A 23634-nucleotide genomic window follows, 5' to 3' on the forward strand; every position below is an offset into this window, starting at 1 on the left:
ACCTGTTCTGCGACATTCTCTTTATTAAGAAAACAAGGATACTGTTGTACAGCTTGCTCCTGATGCAATCCTTTCCTGAGCTCTGGAGCCAGAGTTCAGGCGGAAAGGCAGGGAACATAACAGGCTTTTGGAAGGAGCCTTGTGATGCCAACCCAAAGTCCTCCTTGTTAACCACATACAGCTCCCTCTCTGTGTGTCAGCACCGATTTGTCTCTGAAAGTTAAATCATGCTTCTCATGTATTTGTGTCCATATTCATGTGTTAATTCTTTCACTGTTAAAGACGTAAGAGGAATTAAAACCAAAGCCCTGCTCCGTTTGGTGTGGTCTGAATTACAGTCAGGCCCTGGGCTTCACTGCTTTAATGAAATAATAAAACATTCCCCAGTGAATAACCCACGTTACCGTCAGCACGATTCCCACAACTTTCATTTCAAACCATTTCATGCATTAAAGAGTTTCTCATGAAGCAGCCCTTTGCCTGAGGCTGTGGCTGGAGCAGGGCTGCCAGTGGAATGAATCCACCGACGCACAGGCTGGGAGGCACAGCCAGCATGACCCTAAGGAGAGGGGGGCAAGGTGCAGAGCCCCGCTGGCTGCTTCTGCTGGCTGCTTCTGCTGGCTTTTAGTGAGAACTCCACGGAACCCTTCTTGTAACTCCATTTTATCCCCTATGCTGTATTGTATTCATTTTAAAGACTAATTTAGTTGTCAGTCCTGGTTCAAACCCCATTGGCAAGCACTGGATTAGCACGGCAGTGATTTCAGTGGTGGAAACCATCACGTGTCCATAGCAGTGGCACATCCAGCTTTTGAGACTGGTAAACACTGGTGGAGTCTGAGCATGACTGAGACAAGGTGACTCCCCAGGCAGGGGCTGTGAATCACCGTGTGTCACAGCACAGTGCTGCAGGTAGGACTTCTTGGCTTTAACAGCCTGATTGCTCTCGGTTTTAAACCAAGAAACACTGCCTGAAGGATGATCTTTGCAGGCAGATTCAGGGTGGAAGTGTCCAGAGGTATTTAGGTCCCTGCAAGTTGAGTTAGCTACCAAATTCCCATGGAGAACCTGGACCAGGATGTCCACTCATGGCTGTAAAGCACTCTGTTAGGCTGATGTACTTAGCCGCTTCTGCTTCAGCCTCATACAAAGAATTCAAAAGCACTACTTTCATGATTAAAACCAGCAGCCCTCTTCGAGATCATCACGATCCCTCCATCAGCAGGGTGACAATGCCACCTCATCATTCCCTGGCATTTGGCTCATCACCATTTTGCATTAAGTCATGTAGGCTACATACTCCTGGTCTCATAAAAGACCCATAAATTTGTCTGTAAAAAGCATCTGAAATATCCCAAGTGGGAAGATAATTTGTTTGCTTTTTAACAAAGCTTCCCAGAAGTTCTGACAAAGACTGAATTTATTACTCTAATTTTTATGGTGCTATTTATCAACACAGTGATCAACAGTAATAGAAGCTAAGAATGGTTGCTGGGAAGAAATCAAGGCTTCCTATTCTGCTCCCCACCATGTGATTGTACAAACCCCACAGAGATACTGACTTGGTTTTATTCTGCAAGTATAAAGCACTGCAGCATCCACCAAGGAAGTAAACTAGATCCAAGGTGGCTGGGTAGGAAGACTGTGCATGGAGCAGTGAGCGCGGCATGAGGAGCAGTGGTAAAGGAGTGCAAAGAGCAGCTTGAAGATAAAGAGGCTGAAGAATTGCTGGATCCATATGAAAAAGGTTATAGATCACCAAGCCAGAAAAATACTTCCAACAGCAATCTTAGGAAGAACAGTGATTGGGGAGCTCAGGGTTAAATGAAATTCTATGAGCTGCAATGAGAAATGAAGGCACAGAAGTTGGCTATCCCTGCTACGTGCAGAGAACAAAACCAGCTTCTTGATGGGTACTCCAGTGGCAGGAAAATTAACAGTGCCCTTGGGTATCTGGAATGCTGCACAGGAGTTACCGTGGTGGGGTTTCTGCTGAGGACCATCATGTTCTGCCCGTGAGGTACCACCATCAGACACGGCTGAAAGCAAATGAATCGAGCAAGTGTCAGATTGAAGGAGCCAATGTTTGACCCACACACAGTTCTACATGTTAAATCACACAAATCCATCACCCTTGATGTACAAGCAGAGTCCAAAGAGGCACAGCCCAACACATGGCTGCTGCATGCGCACCATCTTGAGGTAGGGTAAATGGGGAATGAGGAAGCTATAATGGTACAGAAAGGTTTCTTCTACCAAACAGAAGCTGCCATTAGCCCCAACAGCCCTACAATCCGCATTGACCAGCAATCAGAAAGTCAACGGAGCTAAAACCTGTGAGCTTCCTGCGGGCCATGACAATGCCAGAGGCAGAATTCATGCTGTGGCCTTTGGGCATGTCTTCTTGTATTTTGTTTAACTAACAGAGCAAATAACCAACTCTTGCTGCTGCACCCATGTCTCATTGAGACTGTCCAGTGTGATTCATAGGAAGATCCACAGATTAGGAGCCAAAAGACAGCAAACCATACTGCTGTTGAACAATAGGCTACTTGAGGCCAGACTCTGGAGTTGGCTGTAGAAACTTGACAGCTTTCAATATACCTGCATGCAAGGAGAAACAAAGCCAGGTAGTGTCAGCCTCTGGGTGTGTTACAGCAGAAATAAACCTGTTATCAACATCCGTAATTCTGTGATAAAGGAACAGAGCAAGGAATTGATACGATCAATAACTACAGCTTGAAAGACAGCACTTGAGATTCCTGCTCTAACCTGTGCCATGGGTGAGAAACCACTGTGTACCCTGAAAGGTGGTGGCAGGAAGCTGCCTTTGGTCTTGCTGCACACCAGCTGGGCAGACAGCATGTGAAACGGTTCCCATGCACAGAACAAGTCTGCTGTGAGCAAAGCAAAACTGATCTCAGATCATTTCCATATGTTACTTTGAAGAAGAACACGACTGGTAAGACTCAAACAGAGTAACCAAGAGCCAAGAAAAAAAATGTCCTGAAGCGCCCAGATCTTAAAGATAGGCCAGCCAGGGAATCCATTTACATCTGCGAGACGTGCCTGCTGCAACACAGCCCTGCATACACACAGCATGATTCCCAGCTGGAAGGCTCCCAACACCCAAGGGGCAATGTTGGGAACATTCTACCTCCTGAGTAAGTGTTGAGCAGCTCGGCAGCATAAGAGAGGCAGTGCAGTCATTACCTGAGGTATGTCACACATTGAAAAAGCCAGGATACCCTGATTAAATGCTAACACAGATAACGCTGTTCTGTTGCCATCCAAGCGTGTTTCACTTGAACTCAGTGTTCCCTCTTCTGACTTAAAGCAGATGAGTCTAGATCAGCAATTACCCTGCACCTCAACAGCAAGGCAAGAAGTTTCTAAGCACCCTCCTGACAGTATTGGAAACCGCTTGCTTAGGTGTCTATGTACAAGCGTAAAGGACTTCCAGGACTCTCCTTCTCAGCTCTGAGTGAGGACAGGGATGAGCACAGTGGGATAACAGATGCAGGCTGGGGTGCTAAGTTGCCTCACGAGAGATGAGAGATACAAAACAGCATCCAAAGGATGGCAAAAAAGACCCTTGGAGAGGGAAGGAGATGGGAGAGCAGCAGGTCTTTGCCTCCTGCAGTTTGGATGTGAACTGCCTTTGTTTTGCATCCTTAACTTACACAACCTCTGGGCAGCTCCAGCAGTTCATGAACTGCCCGACCATCTGCAAATGTGATTCTTGACTTTAAGATCTCTCTGACGCAAACTGAATTAAAGAGCAATGAGACAGTGTGCAGCTACTGTTGACTTCTGTTCCGGGAATGCATGTGAAATACTACCAGTGTTTGTTTTGTAATGGAATGTAAATACCCCCATTGAAAAGAATCCTCAGTTGCCCTGCTTTTAACATAGAGGCAGTCTGGGGAGAGCTCCCTCTCAGAGCATCATCTGTGACACAGTTCTCTTGCGAGATGCACACATAAAAGCATTTTAAACAGTCATTTGCTTATGTAGTGGTCTCTGAAAGCAGGTGGCAAAGTAAACACATCACACAGGCGGTCAGATCCACTATTCTTGGTCTGGACTGACATCCAGACAATGCCTGGACTAACATCTAACAAGCTGGCTGCAGAATCAAGTGATTTCTGATGCAAGTTTCTGCCTCTCTCCCCCCAAGATAATAGAACATTTTCCCAGATAGAAGGAACCCGCTCGAAAAACAATAGGTCTTTGAAATGTCAGCTTGCTTGGCATGTGCTGTGTGCCCACAGGAATATGATATAGCTTTAATTCTCCAGCTGTAACCATTAAATGAGAAGTAACAAGATGATGAGGGGATGTAGGTCTAGTTTCCTGCTCTGCTACTCATTTCCAGCCTCTCTGTGGAAGTCATTTTGCCCTGTTCCATTTTTGCTTCCCAGAGTAGAATGGGGATAAAAGCACTGCCTGGGCTGAGGATGAATCCAGGCTCATGAGATGTTTGTGTGCTCCAGTAATGGGCATCACTGGTTGAATCACTTAAATTAGCTTTAAGTTTATTAAGTTACATAAGAACTGGTTCAGGATGGGTTGCAAAACAAGTCATGAAGCTGCATCCACGTGAACTTGGAGGCTCTGGCGAGCAGCAGCTGCAGTTACCTTGGTTGTGTGTATACCACAGTCCCATGGGCAGCACAGATACCTCCCTGCACTCTCTGTCTCAACAAGAACCAAGCTGTTTCTGCTGTGAATGTATTTATTATACCAGTGTTTTGTACTGTTTCTCCTCAAAGCCCCTCCTTGTCTAGCACAGAAGAGGAGAAGTCACCCAGGTCATGAGACTGACTTACGTGCTCGGACCTTGTGCAGGGAGCCTGTGTTCCCAACGTCATCCCTCCACAGCCTCTCAAAGCAGAGCTGCTCCTCTGGTCTGCTCACACCAGGCTGTGCAGGAACCCCATGTTCCTCCGTCTGTTGGGACCTCGCTGTGCTCAGCCTGCCTCTGCTGTGTTGGCTGTTCTGATCTCTCATGTCTGCACACTCTTTGATCTCTACATAATTAGAGAGGAATTGCAATTAGTGCTGTATCCAAGAGTTAAAGGGAAGGCAAAAGGTTTTCCCTTTCCAGTTTTAACCCCTTCACTCTTTGTGATACAGGTCTTATGGTTCTCAAAGAGACTCTAAGAGTCCCATATGCACCCCAAAGAGCTCAGCCACCCTCCGCCTGCACCACTCCTGTGAGCATCATGTCAACGCTATTCATCAAAGCTTCCAATGAGATAATCCATTGCCAGGGTAAGTGTGATGTCCTAATGCTAGTTAGGGAAACGGGATATTTGCCAGAGCAAGGATAAGATAAGGAGCATTAATCCAACTTACACGGGAAGGCAGCATTAGGTTGTAAGCTCTCCCCTGACCTTGGCAAGCACTTCTGAAAGGGCTGCTCATTGAATGGCAGGATCCAGCTGAGGGCCAGCACCTAAAACTGAAAAGGAAAAGCTACTAGAAGCAGAGCTCTCAAACACTGGTGATGTTCAGACTGGCTGTGGAGTCAGGCTCTTGCCCTTCCATCACCCTGACTGACGCACAAGCCAGCAGAAGGTCCTTAAGGCCTTAATGCATCTCTCCTGATTTCTGTGCCTTAAGTAGAGTGCGGTGATACTTCTTATATGCATGTGGCAAGCACGCTCCCATGGTATACCCCTTCCCCTCCCCACACCAGGTTAGTACCTATCCAGACAATGCAGCAAGACAAGCCAGCCTGCTGGTGACCAGCACTAATATGTTCTGCGCATTGGTTTTTCTTTCCACATTTATATATTTGATACAGGAATCATGATATCAAAAAAAATGTTTAAATCCCATATTCCTTTCTATAGTGTTCTATTGGCAGAACTATTCAGCTCCCTGAGGTCAGTGCTTTCCCCTACATCAGCACTGAACCCAAGTGGAAGTACACTGGATAATCCAAGGAGCAAGCAAAGACCGCTGTCTCCATGTAACAAGCACTGGGTAGAAGCATCACTGTGTTCAATCATCAGTGGGTACTAATGCCAGACTCGTAATGAAGCACGTGTGCAGCCGGACTCACAGCACCAGATGGCAGCATTTATTGTCTGGAGCTCCTAGAGTTTTCCTTGCTATGAGAAACATATGCTGTCCCTGTTAGACATTCACCTTCACCTGCTCCCTCCTGCCCGACATTCACCCTCACCTGCTCCCTCCTGCCCATTTTCCCACTGGAAGGCTCAAGTTCCTCAACAAGCTCATAGTTATCATGAGCACCAGTGAAGGATATTTAGCAGATTTATCCCCTGCCAAGACCTTTCTTTCAGTAGCAGATTTCATTGTGTTGGAAGGGACCTTAAAGCTCATCCAGCTCCAACCCCTGCCATGGGCAGGGACACCTTCCACTACAGCAGATTGCTCCAAGCCCCGTCCAACCTAGCCTTGAGCACTGCCAGGGACGGGGCAGCCACAGCTTCACAGAGACAAATTCTTTTATCTGAGAGGGAAGAGCTTGGCTGGAATTTAAACACTGAGCCAGGAAAAGCCTAAAAGCCATCAAAAGGTTCCTAACCCTTTTCACATCAAATGACCACATGCAGGATGCTGTGGCTGGGAGAGGCCCTTCTAGACACAGTGGCTGGCTCTTCAGCTTCTTCACCTCTGTTTCTTCTTTAAGGCTTGAATCCATACACCCAGGGTGCAAAACCCAAACCAACATCTGTCACATGAAGTGTGCTACATTGAAAACCATTCCCGATGGGATGGCCACACTCCGGCTGGTTTCAGAGCTAATGACTGAGCTGAGGCTGTTGCTGTTGATGGTTACTGCAGTCACAGGATTGTCAGGAAAGGGAAGCCAACTTCTGATACGTTCTTCCCAGCAAATGCAAGCATCAGAGCAAGAAGGGTCCTTCTGGTGCCGGCAGGGCTCTCTGCTGTCTCTGCCAGGACATATTCCCTAGGTGCGACATATTCCAAGATCCCAAGAAAGATCTTGGTCACCAAAGGTTTTCACACTGCAGCAGAGGACAAGAACTGTTTGTTTCTCCCACCTCTGCTAATTAAATGGCCGTTGTAGGCAGAGAGGAAGATTAACAAACAGGGTTGCATCAGTCAAGCTGCGAAAACAGTTGTGTTGCCCAAGTCTCTGATGCTTCTGTGGCTCTGCTTTATCAAGGCTTCGCTATAAAACCGGCTCATGGCGATTACCCAAGCAGCAAACACCCAACTGCAGCAGCTGCTCAGAAGCTGTTTGGTTGAAATACAAGGCACTGACTCCCTGGGTTGGTCTGTGGGAGGGGGGTTGAGTTTGGGTCTGAACTTCTTCCTTCTCTGCAAGCCCCTTTTCTGACATCCCTGTTTCAAAACCAAATGCTGGACCACCACAGGGATGGTCTTAGGCCATTCAAAACCAGCTTTTTCTGATTCATTCTGAGGTTCTATTAGCGCTTCCCTATTAGGCCCCCTCAAGAAGATATCTCCCCCTCAAAACATGATGAATTTCAAGTTCTTCCCATGCCACCTTTGCAGCATCACTCATGTGCTCTGCATCCCAGGGACGCATCCCATTTGCCACCAGCCAAGCTGATGGGTTTAAGCTGTCTGTTTTCATACATCCTCCCCCAAATTAATCATCTTCACAGTCACAGGTTTTAAACTCTCTGACAAGCAGCAAAAGGGGGTTAACCCAGGCAGAGATCTGTGTCCACATGGGCTCTGCCTCATTGGGATGGTATTGATTTTTCCAGCAGCCCTGCGGTGTGCATCCAGTGATCCAGGGCAATGACTTCAGCACTCACATGAGGATTACTCATCTAATGAGGGGTTTGCAGCTCTTGTCCCTGTTCCTGTGTGCTCTCTGCCGTCCCACCGACTTCCACAACGTTTCCCATGTAGCCACTGGCTCCGAGGGAGGTTGTCTCCCTTTGCACTTTCCCTGGTAAGTTTGGCCCCATAAACAGCAGCACGCAAATCGCATGGATAAAGCACAAACCCAGTATATTTAGAGCGTAAATCGTGTGAGTAAAGGGAACGTTAACGCGCGCACACCTAACGCGCGCACACCTAACGCACACCTAACGCACCGCGCGGCCGCGGAAGGGAAGGGGTTGCCCTGCAGCAGCGCTGCAGTCACCGCCTTCCCGCGCTCCACACCCGCACCGGGCCCCGCGGAGCCGCCCTAGGCCGCGGCCCGCAGCGATGGGCGCCAGCTCCGGCCGCGTCTGATGCAACCACAACACCACCACGTGCCCACGAGCAGCTGATGCGCGCCGCCAGCCAATAGCGGCCCGTTCCGCCAACCCCGGAGGCGGGACTATGGCGTTTGCTCCTCGCTGATAGGTCAATGCGAAAGTCTATCCGTGGGTGGGGCGGTTCCTCAGGCCAATGGGAGGCGGCACCGCCCCTGCGCGCCGCGGAGCGGGCCGGGGGCCGGAGCGGGCCGAGCTGGCGCGCCCGCTCCATGGAGGCCGCGGCCGAGGCCCAGGCCCCGGCCCCGGGGTCGCCGGCGGCGCTCAGCTGCTTCTCCTACAACCAGGACTGCACGTAAGCGGGGCGGGGGCGCGGGGCGGGCGGCGGCAGCGGGCGCGGGACACCCTGTCCACGGGTGCGGCTCCGCGGGGCCCCGTGCGAGGCTCCCCGCGGTGCAGACGGGGCCCTGCGCGATCCCACGGCTCTGCCCCGCGGCTCTCGGGACACGGCCTCGGGTTCCCCCCGGGTCGGTCTCTGGGAGGCAGCAAATTCCGAGGATCACCGGGATTTCCCTCCCCAGCGGCTCGGGACGGCCGGAGGGGACTCGGAGGGCTTGGTCTGCTGACCTGAGGCCACTTTGTAGGTGGCAGAGCCACAGGGCTCTTGATGAGCCGCCTGTGCGCCATCATGGAACGGTTTGGGTGGAAGGGACCTCAAAGCTCCTCCAGCTCCAACGCCTGCCACGGGCAGGGACAGCTTCCATAGAGCAGCTTGGTCCAAGCCCGTGTCCAGCCTGGCCTTGAACACTGCCAGGGATTTGTGAGCAATTGTGAGTGCCCCATCCCATCACCTCATAGGGTTTCATGGAGCCTCTCACCATTGCTAACCTGTGCTTTACCCATTTCAAAGCCCATCATTTAAGAACCGTCTCTGAATGGCACAGGAAACATCCTGAAGCAGCGAGACACGCACACAGCAGCGGTCACAGCACAGATCATGGGGTACAAGATCAGAACCACAGCCACCAGCCTCACACCTGGAACACCGTTACCTTTGCAGCACTGCTTTGTATTTGCTGTGCCTAAACAAAGAGTGCATTGATGGGTGCTGCCCTGGTGCTGACGTGAACGGCTGGGCACCACAAACCCTGTGCATCAGGGCACTGGGCAGGTCTTAAATCAGCACTGATTTAAGATGTACATGTTGCTGCTTACTATATCTAGCACTGAGCAGAGCCAGCACTTGGCATGACTGTGTCTCATACTCCATGCCTGCATCCATTGCTATTAGTGAGAGCAAACCTTCCATAGCTTTCATAGGTCAGTGTCATGCAGATGGATCAGCTCCTGGCATGGGAAAGAGTCCCTTTTTATATCCTTAAGGTCCTATCTGCAGCCTTTCAGGTTATAATATAGCTCTATTCCTCCAGCAGCCACAGTGCCATATGAGTGATAGCTTGCCACCTTACAGGATACTTGCCTTTTGTAGGCTGCAGTAGCCTCAGATGGAAAAACAGATTCTTGGTTTGTTATTTTATATACTTTGGATTGAGAGTGGAAACTGAAGTTGTGCCTTCATGGAGGTCACTGAAGGAATTACTTCTGTGTCATGGCTTAATGCCAGCCACAGCTAAGCCCCAAGCAGTTGTTCACTCACTCCCTTCCAATGCAGTGGGGGAAGAGAATCAAAAGGATAAAAGTGAGAAAACTCATGGGCTGAGATAAAGACAGGGAAAAAAGATAGGGAAAGCAAAAGCCACATGCACAAGCAAAGCAAAAGAAGGAATCAGTTCACCACTTCCCATTGGCAGGCAGGTGCTCAGTCATCCCAGGCAAGCAGGGCTCCATCATGCCTAACAGCAACTTGGGAAGACAAACACCATTACTCTGAACGCCCTTCCTTCCTCTTCCTCAGCTTTATACGCCAAGCATGACATCATACGGTATGGAATATCCCTGGGATAAGCTGTCCTGGCGGTGTCCCCTTCTAACTCCTTGTACACCCCCAGCCTCGTTACTGAGGAGCAGAAAAGCCTCGACTCTCTCTAAGCACTGCCCAGCAGTAACTAAAACATCCCTGTGTTATCAGCACTGTTTCCAGCACAGATCCAAACCATTGCTCCATACAAGCTAATCTGAAGGATTAACTCCATCCCAGTCAGAACCAGCACACCCTGCCTGCAGCGACGCTTGCTATCACTTGGAGGCCTTAGGATCTGAACTAGCAGGTTTTTGTCTTGTCCTTGCAGCTCCCTGGCAATTGGAACCACAACTGGATACAGGCTTTTCTCCTTAAGCTCTGTGGAACAACTGGACCAGGTCCATGAAAGCAGTAAGTGTCTTGTTTCACTATTGGCTGACAGGCTTTACCTGTGTTACTGCACTTGAGTCTGCCTCAAGGGGGTGATTCTGTTCAGAGAGCTGTTTCTGCTGTGCCATATCAGGAGATGAACAGCCCTGGTTACTGCCTGGTGCACGGCAGCCTTTACAGTGAGCTACAGCCTTGGAGGAGCTTCTGAACAGTCATTAGGACTTTAACCTTATGGGAGTCCTTTAACCCTGTTACAGTTCAGCTTCTACTCACTGCTGCCAGTTTGACAGCAGCAGTTTGCACCAACATTCAGAAGTAGTTCACCACTGGCATGTTTCACATACATGTACTGCAGACTCCCAGCACAGACACTGGATAACTTGAGGCTTTTAGTCCAATGTGATATTTACTGGATGTTTTTAACATGTTTCCCCGTGCAGGAAGGTCATTCCTAACAGGCTGTGCTCAGAGCAGCATGCAGTGCACTTCATAGCCCAAAACAAGTCAGGCCTCAGGGAGCACATGCTCTAGTTCAGACCATGGGCAGAAGTGTTTCAGCTGAGATGCACTAAAGATAAACCTCACAGCTGGGATATGCTGGTCTCTTTCCACTGGCTGTAGAAGGAGCCTCAGCAACCAGACATAGCTGCATCATCTGGAGCAAAGCCCAGGCTCCTTTCCCCTTTGACTCACAGGGGAACTAAGCTCCCGTAAAGCAACAAGTCATAGGCTTGCATTAAAAGTATTTAGGAATTTGGGTTGCCCGCAGAGTCAGGCCAAAGAGAAACAAATCCCTGCTGATGACACGCTCAAGGTGATGGCTTGAGATGTGAGCAAACCCACATCATGGCTGTGGAGCAGTCCTTGTGCCTCCAGTGCAGCACAGCCCAAGCACCATTCAGGATATCTACACTAGAAGTCATAGCCCCTGATGACTTAGGTACAGGCCCACCAAGACCATTGTAACGGTGCCTCCTCAGCACAACAGGAGCCATCCCAAACATGGTCTGCAAGACATGCCACACCACTGTCACCACAGCCACACTAGAGCTCTCTGAAGACCACAGTCCCAGTAACAGGGAGGGTATAAACACATCAGGCTTCCCTAAGGAAGCCAGGAGAAACAAGATTCCATGCAAAGTAAACAGCGAGTTACACACTGTTTATGCCTTACCTCACTAAGCCTCAGCTTGCTCACTCCAGGAAAGTCCCTAACCAAGCTTGCTGAGCTCCTCCTTTTTATATCCCCTTCCCAAGCATTAACTACAGCTGGAGGATGCAGGGATTAGCCTCAGCTGGAGAGCCCTGCCCAGGAGAGGCACAACAGCCCTGTCAAAGGGGGCTGGCTGAAATTTTGCCTTAGGGGAAGGTTCATTAACCCCTTCCTGCTGTGACCTAAATGCTTTGTGCCAGGTATGAGAAATCTGTACCAAAAGCAGACGTTGAACACCTCAGCGCTGAGCATTCCAACCTGATCCCCTCTTGAGCTGAGTCGCACAAGTCAAACCCACCATAAGCCAAGCTAAAGCCTCTTGCCTTGCTTTCCTTTCTGTGCCCAGATGAAATCCCAGATGTTTACATCGTGGAGCGTCTGTTCTCCAGCAGCCTTGTGGTTGTGGTCAGTCATGCCAAGCCCTGGCAAATGAATGTGTACCACTTCAAGAAAGGGACAGAGATCTGCAACTACAGCTATTCCAGTAACATACTGTCCATCCGGCTGAACCGTCAGGTAAGAGCCTGGCCAAAGGGCTTAGCCAGAGTTGTTGTCACACTGGCTCTTGGCTGCTGTTGGCTTTCCATCTGGAACCCCACTGCCCAGCAGAGCAGCAGCCTGGGTAGGTTTGCAGGGCACTCAAGTGGCTCAGAGGGACCTGTCCTCTCCTGTCAGCTCCACTTCAGGCTCAGTGACCTGACAGAGGAGCAGGATGCTGTGGAGATCATCTGCTGCCACTGTTTGCTGCAGTAAAACGAAGCTAAGTCCTTGTTTTCACTGCAGTCACACAAAGGCTTTTTGTTGTCTGTCCTGTTGCCTACTCAGCAGACAGCTCTGCCAAAAACACACCTTTTCATCCTCCTCCCTCCCTTGGATTCCACATCCTGATTGCAGGCCCACCTCTGCCATCTTGGTTACAAGTGAGACCTTCAGAGCTGGTAACAAAACCCAGGAGTGACTTGAGCTCTGTGGATGAGGCCAAAGGCTGGTTTTCAACTCCTGCAACAGCCTTGGTTTACTTTTAAAGGTGTAGAAAACATTTAGACCACTTAGAAGGCGACTTTCAGAGTGTTACTGGCTGAACGGACACAGCCTCGTGCAGCCCTGAGCCCTCTGGGAGGACTTTAAGTCTTCCTTTGTTTTTGTCCATAATTATTCTCAAAGTACATGCCATGAGAAGCAGAGGATGTTTTACAATGGAGAAATAAGCAGTCTGTGTAATTGTATATAATCAGCCTCTCTTCAGTTAGCAACAGTGAGTCCTGCAGTGAGGCTGTCCCGTAAGGAAACTCTGGGTTGAGTTTCCAGTAAAGCTGTGTTTGACCAGAAGTTCCTGTACCACAATTAAACCTGCCCTGAACTGATTTTCTTCAATTTACAATGGAGCTGGCAAAACTAAGGACTCCCTATGAATTGCAGATAGATATATAGGTATAAAAATAACCTGGGAGGCTCTGCTCGGGGAGATCAGTGTGAGAGCAAGTTCAGGCTTTTCCCCATGGGCTGCTCTGGGGAGTGCCTGAAGATGATGCAGAGGCCCAGCCCTGTATCCATGTTCTTGGCTGCTTTATGAGCTTGGGTTCCAGTCCTGGGCTGAGCTCATCCTCCAGCTGTAACACTCACCTGGAGAGGTCTGGAAATGCTGCACATACTGGGGTAGGTAGAAGAGAAATCACTGTTCCACCCTATGATCAAGACTTAAACCAGCAGCAGTCAGGTTCTGCATGTGCTGGGACATTTGAACCCCATGCCTGGGCTTTTATACTTCATTAAAAGCCATAGAAGGCCACATCCCACACAAAGCATTAGCACAGGATGATGGTGGCAAATAAAGCAGGAACAGCTCTCAAAATGGTGCCTGTTTCAGTTTGGTCTCCCTGTGAAAAAGTCCTTGTGCAAACAAACAAGCAGGTCCCTCGGTTGTTGCTGATCCATGTTCCGAGCTCCATCATAACCCTAAGCGTGTTAAGGTAGATTATGAGTTGTCTCAAATAAAGCTTTGCTGTGGGACCAGTTGAGGTCTCCTGTAACCTCCCTGGGTTTTCATTCACTGCTGAAGCCCTGCTGAGCTCTTTGGAGAGGTTTGATCTGGCTGTGTCCATGCCCAGCGCATTTAAGTCCTCACCATACATGTCACCTGGTTCATGTGCAACTCAAGTACTAAAGAACACTGATGAGCAGTAACATTCCATACAAGACACGGTGCCTGGTAGCAGCCCTGTGTAGCAATCACAGCACCAGGCACCTTCTCTGAGGACAGAATCCATTCCTCATCTCAGCAGGGCTCACAGTGACGTTAGCATGGGGTAAAGAGGCAGAGAAGCAGCTCCCTCCAACTGGTGAGCTTGTCCAGGCCTCCTTTTCCTGTTCACCTCCTGTCCCCATCACTTTCCTGGATTTTGTCCCTGTTGGTGCCAGCATCTCTTGCTGCAGCTCTGGCTTTGCCATCATCTGGAGCCCTCCCTTCACCTGTACATCAATAGCAGTGTGTCTGCAGTTCTGGGAAGGCTCATGGTGGCTTGGCTGAATTCAGCTGTATAAATATTCCTCTCGGTCTCTGCAAGTTGATGGCTGTTATTGTAGGAAAGGCAAAGTCTTCCTGGAAATGCAAAATGGCCCTGACACAGCCCCAGATGCTGTGGTTAGCAGGAATAGAAGTGGGAAAGAGTTTGATCTGAGAGTAATGGTGGAGCAAAGCAAAGATTTTCTAATGTGGGTGTTTCGAGTTAGTGACTAAGCTCCACATTTAGATACTAAATAAGTGGCCTCATCTCTAAAGAGGTGGAGGCTTCCTGGACATGGATTCGGGTGCTCCAGCATCAGGAGCCTGGATGGAGTGTAGCCTTCCATTTGTGTTGGGAGGTTTTCAGTGCTTCTGGACACTTGGTACTGATGCAGGTGGAGCTGTGCGCTCGCTGGACTTAGAAAGCACAACCCTTCAGCCACATCCAAAACCTGGTCCCAAAACAGGCCTCTGTGCCAAATGCCTCCGTGATTAACACAGATTGATCTGGACCAGGCAGAGACACGGAGCAGAGCGGTCACGCAGGTGGTGGCCCAGTGCTAAGGTTACAGCATTAGGTTTCCTTTTCCTCTGTGCCTTTCCTCCCCAGTGCTTGGCAGCTCCTCTCTTAGCAGCTGCCTCTTGGCTGGGTGGATGTGCCTGAAGAGTGCAGCAGAAAAGGTACAGGCACATGAACTTGGACATCCCCTGCCCATTGCCAGGGTGGTGTAAACGTGACTGCCCAAGCAGACCTCTCCCAGCCCAGTTTCAGTGCTGTTCTACAGGCACACAAAGCAGAGCCTTGCCTGCTGGTGCCAAATGAGAAGAGAAGCGGGTGCTGCGCAGATGCATTGGGTTTAGCAGCAGTGGGACTAACAGCAGCATCACCTAAGTGTTTGCTCCCAGGGCAGGAGAGAGCCAGGCCAAGGGGTACATCGCCCCATGTGCAGGCAGGCAGGATTGGCACCCCCTCTGCTGCCAGGTCTTTATGATCAGAAGGCTATTTGCTATGAAAAGAACTGCAAAGAAAAGTAGGGATAGATGGCAATCAGGGCCCATGGTGGGTATAACCCTGATGTGTCTTCCTCTTTCTGGGGCTTGCAGGTATTGAAGGTCAGCTCTTAGAGCAGCATAAAGTCATGATGCGGTACCTGCTTTCTAAAGTAAGACCAGATGCAGCAGCTCTCAAAAGCAGTCATCCAAAATGCGAGGTTGACAGGGCGGATGGAGGAGCACACGAGATGATGCTTCTGTTGTATTTCAGTGTGTTAAAAATTCCTTTGAGTTCTTCTGAGGGGAAAGATTTGGGTTTGTGAACTGTGGGAGAGACAGAGGCACCGTGCCCACGCGGCTGAGGTTCTGTGCATGTCCCTTTTGTCCTTGCAGAGGCTGGTTGTTTGCCTGGAAGAGTCAATTTACATCCACAACATTAAGGACATGAAGCTTCTGAAGACTATTCTGGATACACCCCCAAATACAACAGGTGAGCATGGGAGAACTGGGTGAAAGGGGTTGCACATCTCTGCAGGAGCTCTGTAGAGCCACAACACTCATGTTAGGATTTAAACCAGCTTTTGCCTTGTGTATCCTAATTCAGCACTGGGGAGACAGAAATGCATGGAGGCTGTCAGGTGGGCTTGGGAGAGGAGAACAGAGGGGTTTGTTCTGTCCTGAGCAAACCCCTGCTCTCTCCTGAGCACCAAATGCAGCAAAGCAGAGCAGAAGTGGTCTTGGTCTGACTTCACCTCCCAGGTTCGCTCCCTTCCTGTCCTCATGTGAGATGTCCATGCACTCGCTGCTTCCCACAGTGTGCCTTTATTTTCAGTCACAAGCAGGAAACTAAGTAAACCAGGACCACAAGTTTCCCATCACATACAGGACCACTTGAAATCCTCCCCCTGGAGCTCCCTGCCCTTCCTTCACTGTGTCCTGCGTCAGCATCCCACGGTGTTCCCACTATCCGGCCCCGCTTTCCCGCCCTGCTGGAGTGAGTCAGCTCTGCAGCATCGCACTGTGTTGCAGAGCTCCACACTCCCTGCAGACCTGTGGTTAACCCAGGTTCTCCTTTGGCCATGGACACGCACTGCTCTCCTAGGGTAGAAAGCTCCTGTGGTTACTTGCAGGCTGTGAGGTCAGCTCCCCAAGTGATTAGAGCTGTGAAGAGAGGCAGAACACTCCCTAATTCCCTGCCAGGGAGTCCTCAGAGCTTGGGCTGCCACCTGATATTATAGAATCATGGAATGGTTTGGGTTAGAAAGCACCTTCAGATCATCCATTCCAACCCCTTGCCATAGGCAGGGACACCTCACCCTAGACCATGTCACGCAAGGCTCTGTCCAGCCCAGCCTTGAACACTGCCAGGGATGGGGCATGTATCCCATATACACTACAGATGCACGGAGCAGGTGGCTGCAGAACACATTCTCTGTGTGCAGCACAGGGTGAATCCGGCTTTCCTGCTCGTGGGAGAGGAGCTATTTTTAGCCATGGAGAGGGAATGTTGGCCGAGCGCCTGCGGCAGCGCTGTGATATCCCAGCCGGTCGCAGGCTGCAGCACCGTTTCACGGGTGGTTGATGGGGAAGCTGCTGCTGTGATGCTCACGCCTGGCTGCTGGGCTTTCAAGGGATGCTCTTCTGGCGGCTCCCCGACCTACTTCAGGCCTCAGCAGATGGTTTTCCATGTGGATTAAACACGCTGAACACCGCAAATATAATTAGAGCTGAAAACCTTCCTGAGGAAGCCCAGCCTGGCAGGGAGGGCAGGGGTCCCCAGGCCTCAAGTGGGGATGAATGATGAGGTCACAGGTGCAGAGCAGTAGCAATCAGCTCACTGGGCAGGACGAGGGATCACAGGGCTTCATATAGGCTCAGTTGTTTAAAACCCTTTTCCTGCAGCATCTGTCACTGAAATGAGCTGAGTGACAAGTGCCATGTGTGCTCCCTCTGACCCTGGATCAACTGCTTTGGTCCCAAGCCTGACCCTGAGGATGGTGTGTCCAGGAGGCTGAAGCAGCCCAACCTCACCACTCCATGTACAACCCTTTTTTGGAGTGAGGATCTGTACTGGGGATGTAGGAACACACACCAAGCATGCCAACCCCTACAAAGCATGCACCCTGGGCACGGCAGTGCCAGCACAATGAGGACCAGGACTTGCTGCACACCCACCAACCTGTCATAGTGAGATCTAAGGCTGTTCATGGCCAGGATCTGGCTCCTGGTCCAGCCTCCTCCAAGCAGGAGAGGAGGATGCCCATAGTACTGAGCCTGTTGTTTTCCAAATGTGCTTAAGCATGTTGTTTTACATGTGGCTCGTGTCAGGGGCAGGATTAACACTGAGGAGGTCACAGTGCTCATGGTGACATGCATGTCAGGGCTGCAGCTTCCAAAACCACCTCATGTGGCTCCCCCCAAAGCCCCGTATGCGCCTGGACCTGCCTGGGGGCGAGGCAAGGCTTCTCTGAGAGGGTCCCTTGTTTCCTTCCTTGAGGAGGTGATGTGGCAGTCCCAGAGGTGCCATCCTGAGCAGCACCAGTCTGCCTCCTCCCTCCTGAGCACGCCACTGCACCCAGCAGTCATTGTCAGGGCTGTGAGAGCAGAGGAGCATCTTCAAAGGCTGCCGTGTCCTTTGTGCTCCTTGTGCTTTGTGTCTCCCGAGGTCAGCCCAGTACACTCACAGCTGTGTTTTCCCCTGGCCTGGTTTCCCGTCGGCCTCTCCCAGTGGGTGACTCAGAGCAGCCGCTCAGAGCCTGCTTTGTTCAGCCTCAGCATTCCCTAGATCCAGTGCTTAGAGAAAGGGCTCTGCTGATCCCCCCGGGCTGCCTGGGCCGGGGGAGCACCATCCTGAACAGATGGGATGCTCATCACGAGCAAAGTCTCTGCTCTGTCTTTACCTTCCTCCTTTCGCTCTCTCTTTGGGTGCCTTTCAGTGGCCTGTGCTTTGCTGCTGAACCTCTTCTCCCCTGCGCACGCTGTCCCTGGCACGATGTAAAAGCCTTACTCTGACTGATAGGGAGTGGATCCCGGGGCCCGTGGGCCCATCCTGCAGCTCCGTTGTGGTCTCTTTGTTTAGTTATAAACAATGACCTAAAACGAGAGGTTCAGGCTGTCCTTCCCCCCCGCTGGGCTGGGGCCAGGGCTGTGTCCTGCCATGATGGGTTGCACGCTCTGTGTGTGAGTCTGTGCAGCATTCGGGTGTCCTGCTTTGAGGAATGTGGCAGCAGCCCCAGCAGCCTTTAACCCCGCGGCTTCCTCCGCACGTGGGATGAGCTGGGGGTCAGGAAGCTCAGGTCATGCTGAAGCCTTGAGCGGGATTTGGGAGGCCTGGGAGCACGCGGATGTGGTGCAGGAAGCAGGGGAGACTCGCTTCTGTATGTGACAGGATTCATGGGGATGGGTCCTCAGCCAGCGGCACAAACGGGAGGCAGGAAGAGATGCTCTTTTCCCAGGTCACCTGGGGGACAGGCGGATGGATGTGCTCGCACACAGAGCCATCCATCCCTCCCTGTCCCGGCCTGCAATTCCTGCTCACTTTGAAAGGGGGGGTTGGGAAGCTTTATGCTCATGTTGGCATAAACCCAGATGGCTGTTACAGGGAAGAACTCCCCCTGTGCTTCAGATTCAGCTACGTTCAAGTTCCTCGGCAGCCGGAAACTCCCTGCGCAACCGTGGCATTTGTTTGGTCTCCCTCTGCTTCCCTTTGCCGTTCAGAGAAAAAGGAAGTGGTCCCAGAGCCACTTCTTTGCATGCCAGGCTTCATGTGCCAGCCTTCATACTGGGGCTGTGTCCGTGCTGAGAGGCCACATACACCCTGTGCACATCTGGAGCTGCCCAATGTGCCTAGGCAGATGCACTGTTAGCCCTGCGCCCTTGCTGTGTTTCATGCACCTATTCCTGCCTTCTCAAAGGAGATGGTGGAAGGGGAGAAGCCCAAAAGCAGGCTTCAGAGCAGGAGGTTTTGGGGAGGAGGGAGCCGTACTGTCCCATGCCAGCAGGTGTCCCCACGGCCGAGGCATTGCCAGCGCCTTGCACCCAGTGCCAGACACCGTCCCCAAACGAGACAGAGCCTGAGCCCCCTGCGGGGTCCATGGCCGCGTTTCTGCTTTCCCAAACAAGCTGAGCCGTGTCCCTCTCGCCGTGCCAGGTCTGTGTGCGCTCTCCATCAACCACGCCAACTCCTACTTGGCTTATCCCGGCAGCGCAACCAGCGGAGAGATCGCGCTTTACGACGGAAATAGTTTGGTAAGTGCGAAGCTCGCCCGTATGGATACGGGCTGAAAACAAACAGAACCACAGCAAAGCCAACGGGGCCTTTGGGAAGGATGAATTAATGCACTGCGCCGAGCTAGACTGCAAGGGAATTGCCCAGGGAGGCACATTCCCTTTGCTTGGATGTCGTGCGAAGCAGACAGCCTCTCTGAGCTCAGGACATCCATCTCCCACTATGGGATAGTGAGGGAAACATGACCCATTACCCTGCAGCCTGAAGCTGTGGCCAGGCTGACACGGGGGCTCCTATGAGGGGTTCCTATAGGAAGCACATCCCACAGAGGGGATGTGACCAGGGTAGCTCAGGGAGGTTGGAGCTGCTCCAGGCACAGCCAGGGGTGCCAGACCCGAAGTCACGGAGAGGGCAAGGTATCCACAGCCGCTTCAGGAAGCCTGTCCTTGGCTGGAAGCAGGGTCATGATTATCTGCTGTTTAAGCCAGGGCTTTGGATTACATAAGGCTGTGGCTCTGTACGTGCAGCGGGAGCTGAGGATCTGCAGCAGGGGAGGAGCAGAGCACAAGGGGAAAACACTGCTGCTGCTGCTGCTGCTGTTGCTGTTGCTGTGAGAGGTACTAGTGAGGGCCTGGGCTCCCTGCAGGAACCAGGGTGGTGTCACTGCAGCAGGATCTGCTGTACAGCAGAGGGAATTGCAGGGAAGGAGGCTCTGTCTCGGCACAAAGACATGGCCAGGCTTTGGGAAGGGCTCAGTTGTGATCCTGCAGCCTGGAGAGATGGAGACCTCTGCCCCTGAAGTGAGCTTTCTGTGGCCGTGCTGGGTGGGGAGTGAGCACAAGGTAGGGCAGAGATAAGAAATGCTGAGGATGATGAAGGGATACCATAAGCACAGCATGATCCCGTGAATCCATATCGGCAGGCCTGGATAAAACGCAAGGCAGGGAACGCCCTTATGCAGTCCAAGGAGCAAGGCGCCTCTTTGCACTCACATTGCCTTCTGCCCCACAGAAAACAGCCTGCGCCATTCCTGCCCATGACGGGCCCCTGGCTGCCCTCGCCTTCAACTCCACCGGCTCGAAGCTTGCAAGTGCCTCTGAGAAAGTGAGTGAGCACCCTCCCTATGCGCCCTGTGAGCCTGGGGGCTCTGCCCGTGGCTGGCAGCGGGGTCCCAGCCACCCATCCTGCAGCATGGAGAGCAGGACCTCTGAGCTGCCTGCCCTTAAGCACAGCTAGCACAGGAGAGGCACTAAAAGGACTCTGACTTGCACGAGTCAGGTGTATCACGTTCAGGTTGACCCCGGCTGGCAAACAGGAGGGGCCTTTGCACATCCTGAGCTCCCTGGGTGCGTCGGGGAAAGGGCTCCCGCTCTTTGCCCTGCTCCTGCATGGTCTTTCCCTTTGCCTCTTTCGCAGGGCACAGTCATTCGGGTGTTTTCCGTTCCGGGGGGGCAGAAGCTCTATGAATTCCGTCGAGGGATGAAAAGGTCAGTTCATTCTGCCCGTGACGAGTACACAGAGGGCTCCCGGAGCAGACACGTAAAGAGAAGGACAGGGCAGCGTCAGATCCCGGTGCCTTTGGCATCTGTTGCAGAAGGAGAACAAGAGTGAACGTATCAGATAGAAAAGCCATTGTGCCAGACCCAGCTGCCTCCGGCAAGTCGAGTGGTTCAGTTCAGTGTGTCACAGCACAGGGCCACTGCAGGGAACAGAGGTAGATTCAGTCCATTCACTCTGTCCTTGCTTGCTGCTTACTTGAAATAAGGAAGTCCCCAAAGTTACCAGCCCAACTCTTACTCTCTCAAAGGAGGGGCTTTGAAGCTGCTAAATCATTGTGCAGAGCCCAGGTCTCAGTGGTAGGAATGGGCCTTCTGCAGCCTCCCTCAGATGCTTTCAGTAGATCCATTCCCAATCCATTTCCTCTTCCCATCCCAGACCTGCCTATAGCTTTACACCCACTTCTGCAAGCACATAAACTGCCATGTCCGAGACACCCTGGTATTCCTGAGCCTGCTCAGGACATGCTGTATGCATCCCATTCTCCAGCACTTTGGGTATCTTCCCTGGCCTTTGCAGTACCAGAAGCTTTAGCTGCTGTAGCAAGGCTGGCACAGATGTTCACTCCACAGACAGCTGCGAGCAGGGACATTTCCACCTCTCTGGCTGTTTGTCACGAGCTCAAAGATAATCCCAGCTCTTCTGAGCAAAGGGAGTAGGGAGATGCTTGTCAGTCAGCCCACAGGTGGGCAGGGGGCTCTTCACTCTGTATGGGTCTTCTTCCTCCCCATCCTCTTCTCTGTGAGCAAAACGGAGCGGTTCCCCTTTAATGGTATGCCAGGAAGTGATGAGTCCTGTCTTTGCTTGGCCCTAGGTATGTGAACATCAGCTCTCTGGTGTTCAGCATGGATTCCCAGTTCCTCTGTGCTTCCAGCAACACGGAGACTGTGCACATCTTTAAACTGGAGCATCTCACTGACAGGTAAGGGGTGGCAGCCAGAGCCTGGCTTAACCTGCCTGCCCAGGGGTGTCTCTGCTGCAAAGGTCTACTGTCACAGAGCTCCATTTCCTCACCACATACTCTCCCGTGAGCAATACCAGCTGCCAGCTCTTTGGCTTTGTGTCCTGATGGATTCACTCCTTGGAAAAGCCACACACTGCATCCCTGCTGTCAGCCTCTCCAGGCCCGCTCTGGATTTATTACTGCCCTTTTCCCCTGCCTCCTTCCTGTGTATCCAGCCAGGCTGGTGCACAATGCGTGCAGGTGCTCCAAAGAAAGCCATCACGTGTCCCACATCAGGATCATTTTGCATGTTCTGATCGGGTTTGTCACGCTGACTGTGGTAACCCCACTGATGCTGCTTTGTGACCCCCTCAGCCGGCCAGAAGAGCCTCCAACCTGGAGCGGTTACATGGGAAAGATGTTCCAGGCTGCCACCAACTACCTCCCTGCTCAGGTATCGGGCATGATGAACCAGGATCGAGCCTTCGCCACTGTCCGCCTCAACGTCTCCGGACAGAGGAACATCTGTGCCCTCTCCACGTATGTACTGACACCTGCATCCCTCTGCCTGTGAGCAAACACAGCTATCTCTGCAGAACACCACCAGGGCGGCCCATATCTTGTACCCTGCCTGCAGAGCACACAGCGAGGTGGGGTGTGTACGTGTGTGTGAGTGCAGATGTGTTTGGACTCATGGTGCTCTCCTCACTAGGATTCAGAAGCTGCCACGACTGTTGGTGACTACATCAGATGGACATCTCTGTATCTATAACCTGGACCCACAAGATGGAGGGGAGTGTGTCTTAATTAAGAAGCACAGGTAACTATCTATACCTCCAGCACATCTGATACAGAGGCTCATCTTTTAACACATCAAGGGAAATTCCACCAGAAAGCACAAAATGGAGCTGTAGGAGCAAGAACATTGGAACTTTGTGATTTTAGCTGCCTAATCCAAGAGAGCTGGATGGGAACCGCATCAGCAGGCAGGCACATGGGGCTTCTTGCAGAAGAAATCAGAGCCATCTCACACCCCTAGGCAGTTGTGGGACATCGCAGCTTAGACAGCAGAGGTGTCCAGGCCATACCTCTGATGCTTTCAGCAGCAGAGTGCTGACCACTATGGTGGTAGAAGAGCAGAGCACCTTGTCCTACCCTGACTTTGGTGGGATGGTGTGGAGTGAAACTGGAAGCTTCCATAAAGGAAAACCCATGGAGATGCACGCTGCAGGCATGCAGCGCCAGAGCAGAGCCTTCCCCGTGCTGCTCAGTTTGGATGCAAATCCCGTTAAACATGTAACCCCCCCACACACACACATCTGGGCTGCTTGGCTCCAGATGTGAAGCCTTTGGAGTGGGCTGGGATGGAACATGTGCTGTGAGCCGGGGGGGTGGCGGACGGCCAGGAAAATGCCAGCAGCTTTTGGGAAAGGCACAAAACAAAAGCACTTCAAAGCTGCGCTGTCCAGCGCGCTCCGGCCGCCCTCGACACCCCTGACGCCCGTCCTGGAGCGGCCCAACGGAGCTGGCGGGCCAGCTTTGTCATGTGGGTTCCTCTGAGCATCAGAGGACTGAAAAGGGCCCTTGGGTCATGAGTTACGTTACATCATACTATATCTCTGCTCAAACGCTGTCCTAAACTAGCCAGGGCTGCTTTTCCCATCTAGTCCGCTCCTGTTGGAAGCCTTTCGGAGCCCCCTCTGTGA

General features: G+C 51.8%; 1 protein-coding gene and 1 long non-coding RNA gene across 4 annotated transcripts in view; one reads left to right on the top strand and one right to left on the bottom strand.

Moving 5' to 3' along the window:
• LOC134160512 (uncharacterized) lies at window positions 1-12057 on the bottom strand. Of its 3 annotated transcripts, XR_009963575.1 has the most exons (4): window positions 11666-12057; window positions 5362-5467; window positions 4833-5033; window positions 1-4701 (listed from the first exon to the last, which is right to left on the bottom strand). It is a non-coding gene; the product is annotated as an uncharacterized LOC134160512 (long non-coding RNA). The 3 variants fall into 3 exon arrangements; XR_009963573.1 differs by having other exon boundaries at window positions 1-5033; XR_009963574.1 differs by lacking the exon at window positions 11666-12057 and adding an exon at window positions 6563-6697 and having other exon boundaries at window positions 1-5033.
• Window positions 8393-23634, top strand: part of WIPI1 (WD repeat domain, phosphoinositide interacting 1) — a 21334-nt gene continuing 6092 nt past the window's right edge. The window contains exons 1-10 of the mRNA XM_062612584.1: window positions 8393-8535; window positions 10430-10512; window positions 12051-12220; window positions 15594-15690; window positions 19351-19448; window positions 20440-20532; window positions 20845-20915; window positions 21800-21907; window positions 22304-22468; window positions 22641-22748. Of these exons, the coding sequence (XP_062468568.1) occupies window positions 8453-8535; window positions 10430-10512; window positions 12051-12220; window positions 15594-15690; window positions 19351-19448; window positions 20440-20532; window positions 20845-20915; window positions 21800-21907; window positions 22304-22468; window positions 22641-22748 (1076 nt within the window). The 5' untranslated portion in view covers window positions 8393-8452. The remainder of the gene's footprint in view (window positions 8536-10429; window positions 10513-12050; window positions 12221-15593; window positions 15691-19350; window positions 19449-20439; window positions 20533-20844; window positions 20916-21799; window positions 21908-22303; window positions 22469-22640; window positions 22749-23634) is intronic.

Source organism: Pezoporus occidentalis, unplaced genomic scaffold, assembly GCF_034315485.1.
Source record: "Pezoporus occidentalis ecotype Australia unplaced genomic scaffold, CSIRO_AGI_Poc_V1 ctg160, whole genome shotgun sequence".
In the NCBI taxonomy this organism is placed as follows: domain Eukaryota; kingdom Metazoa; phylum Chordata; class Aves; order Psittaciformes; family Psittacidae; genus Pezoporus; species Pezoporus occidentalis.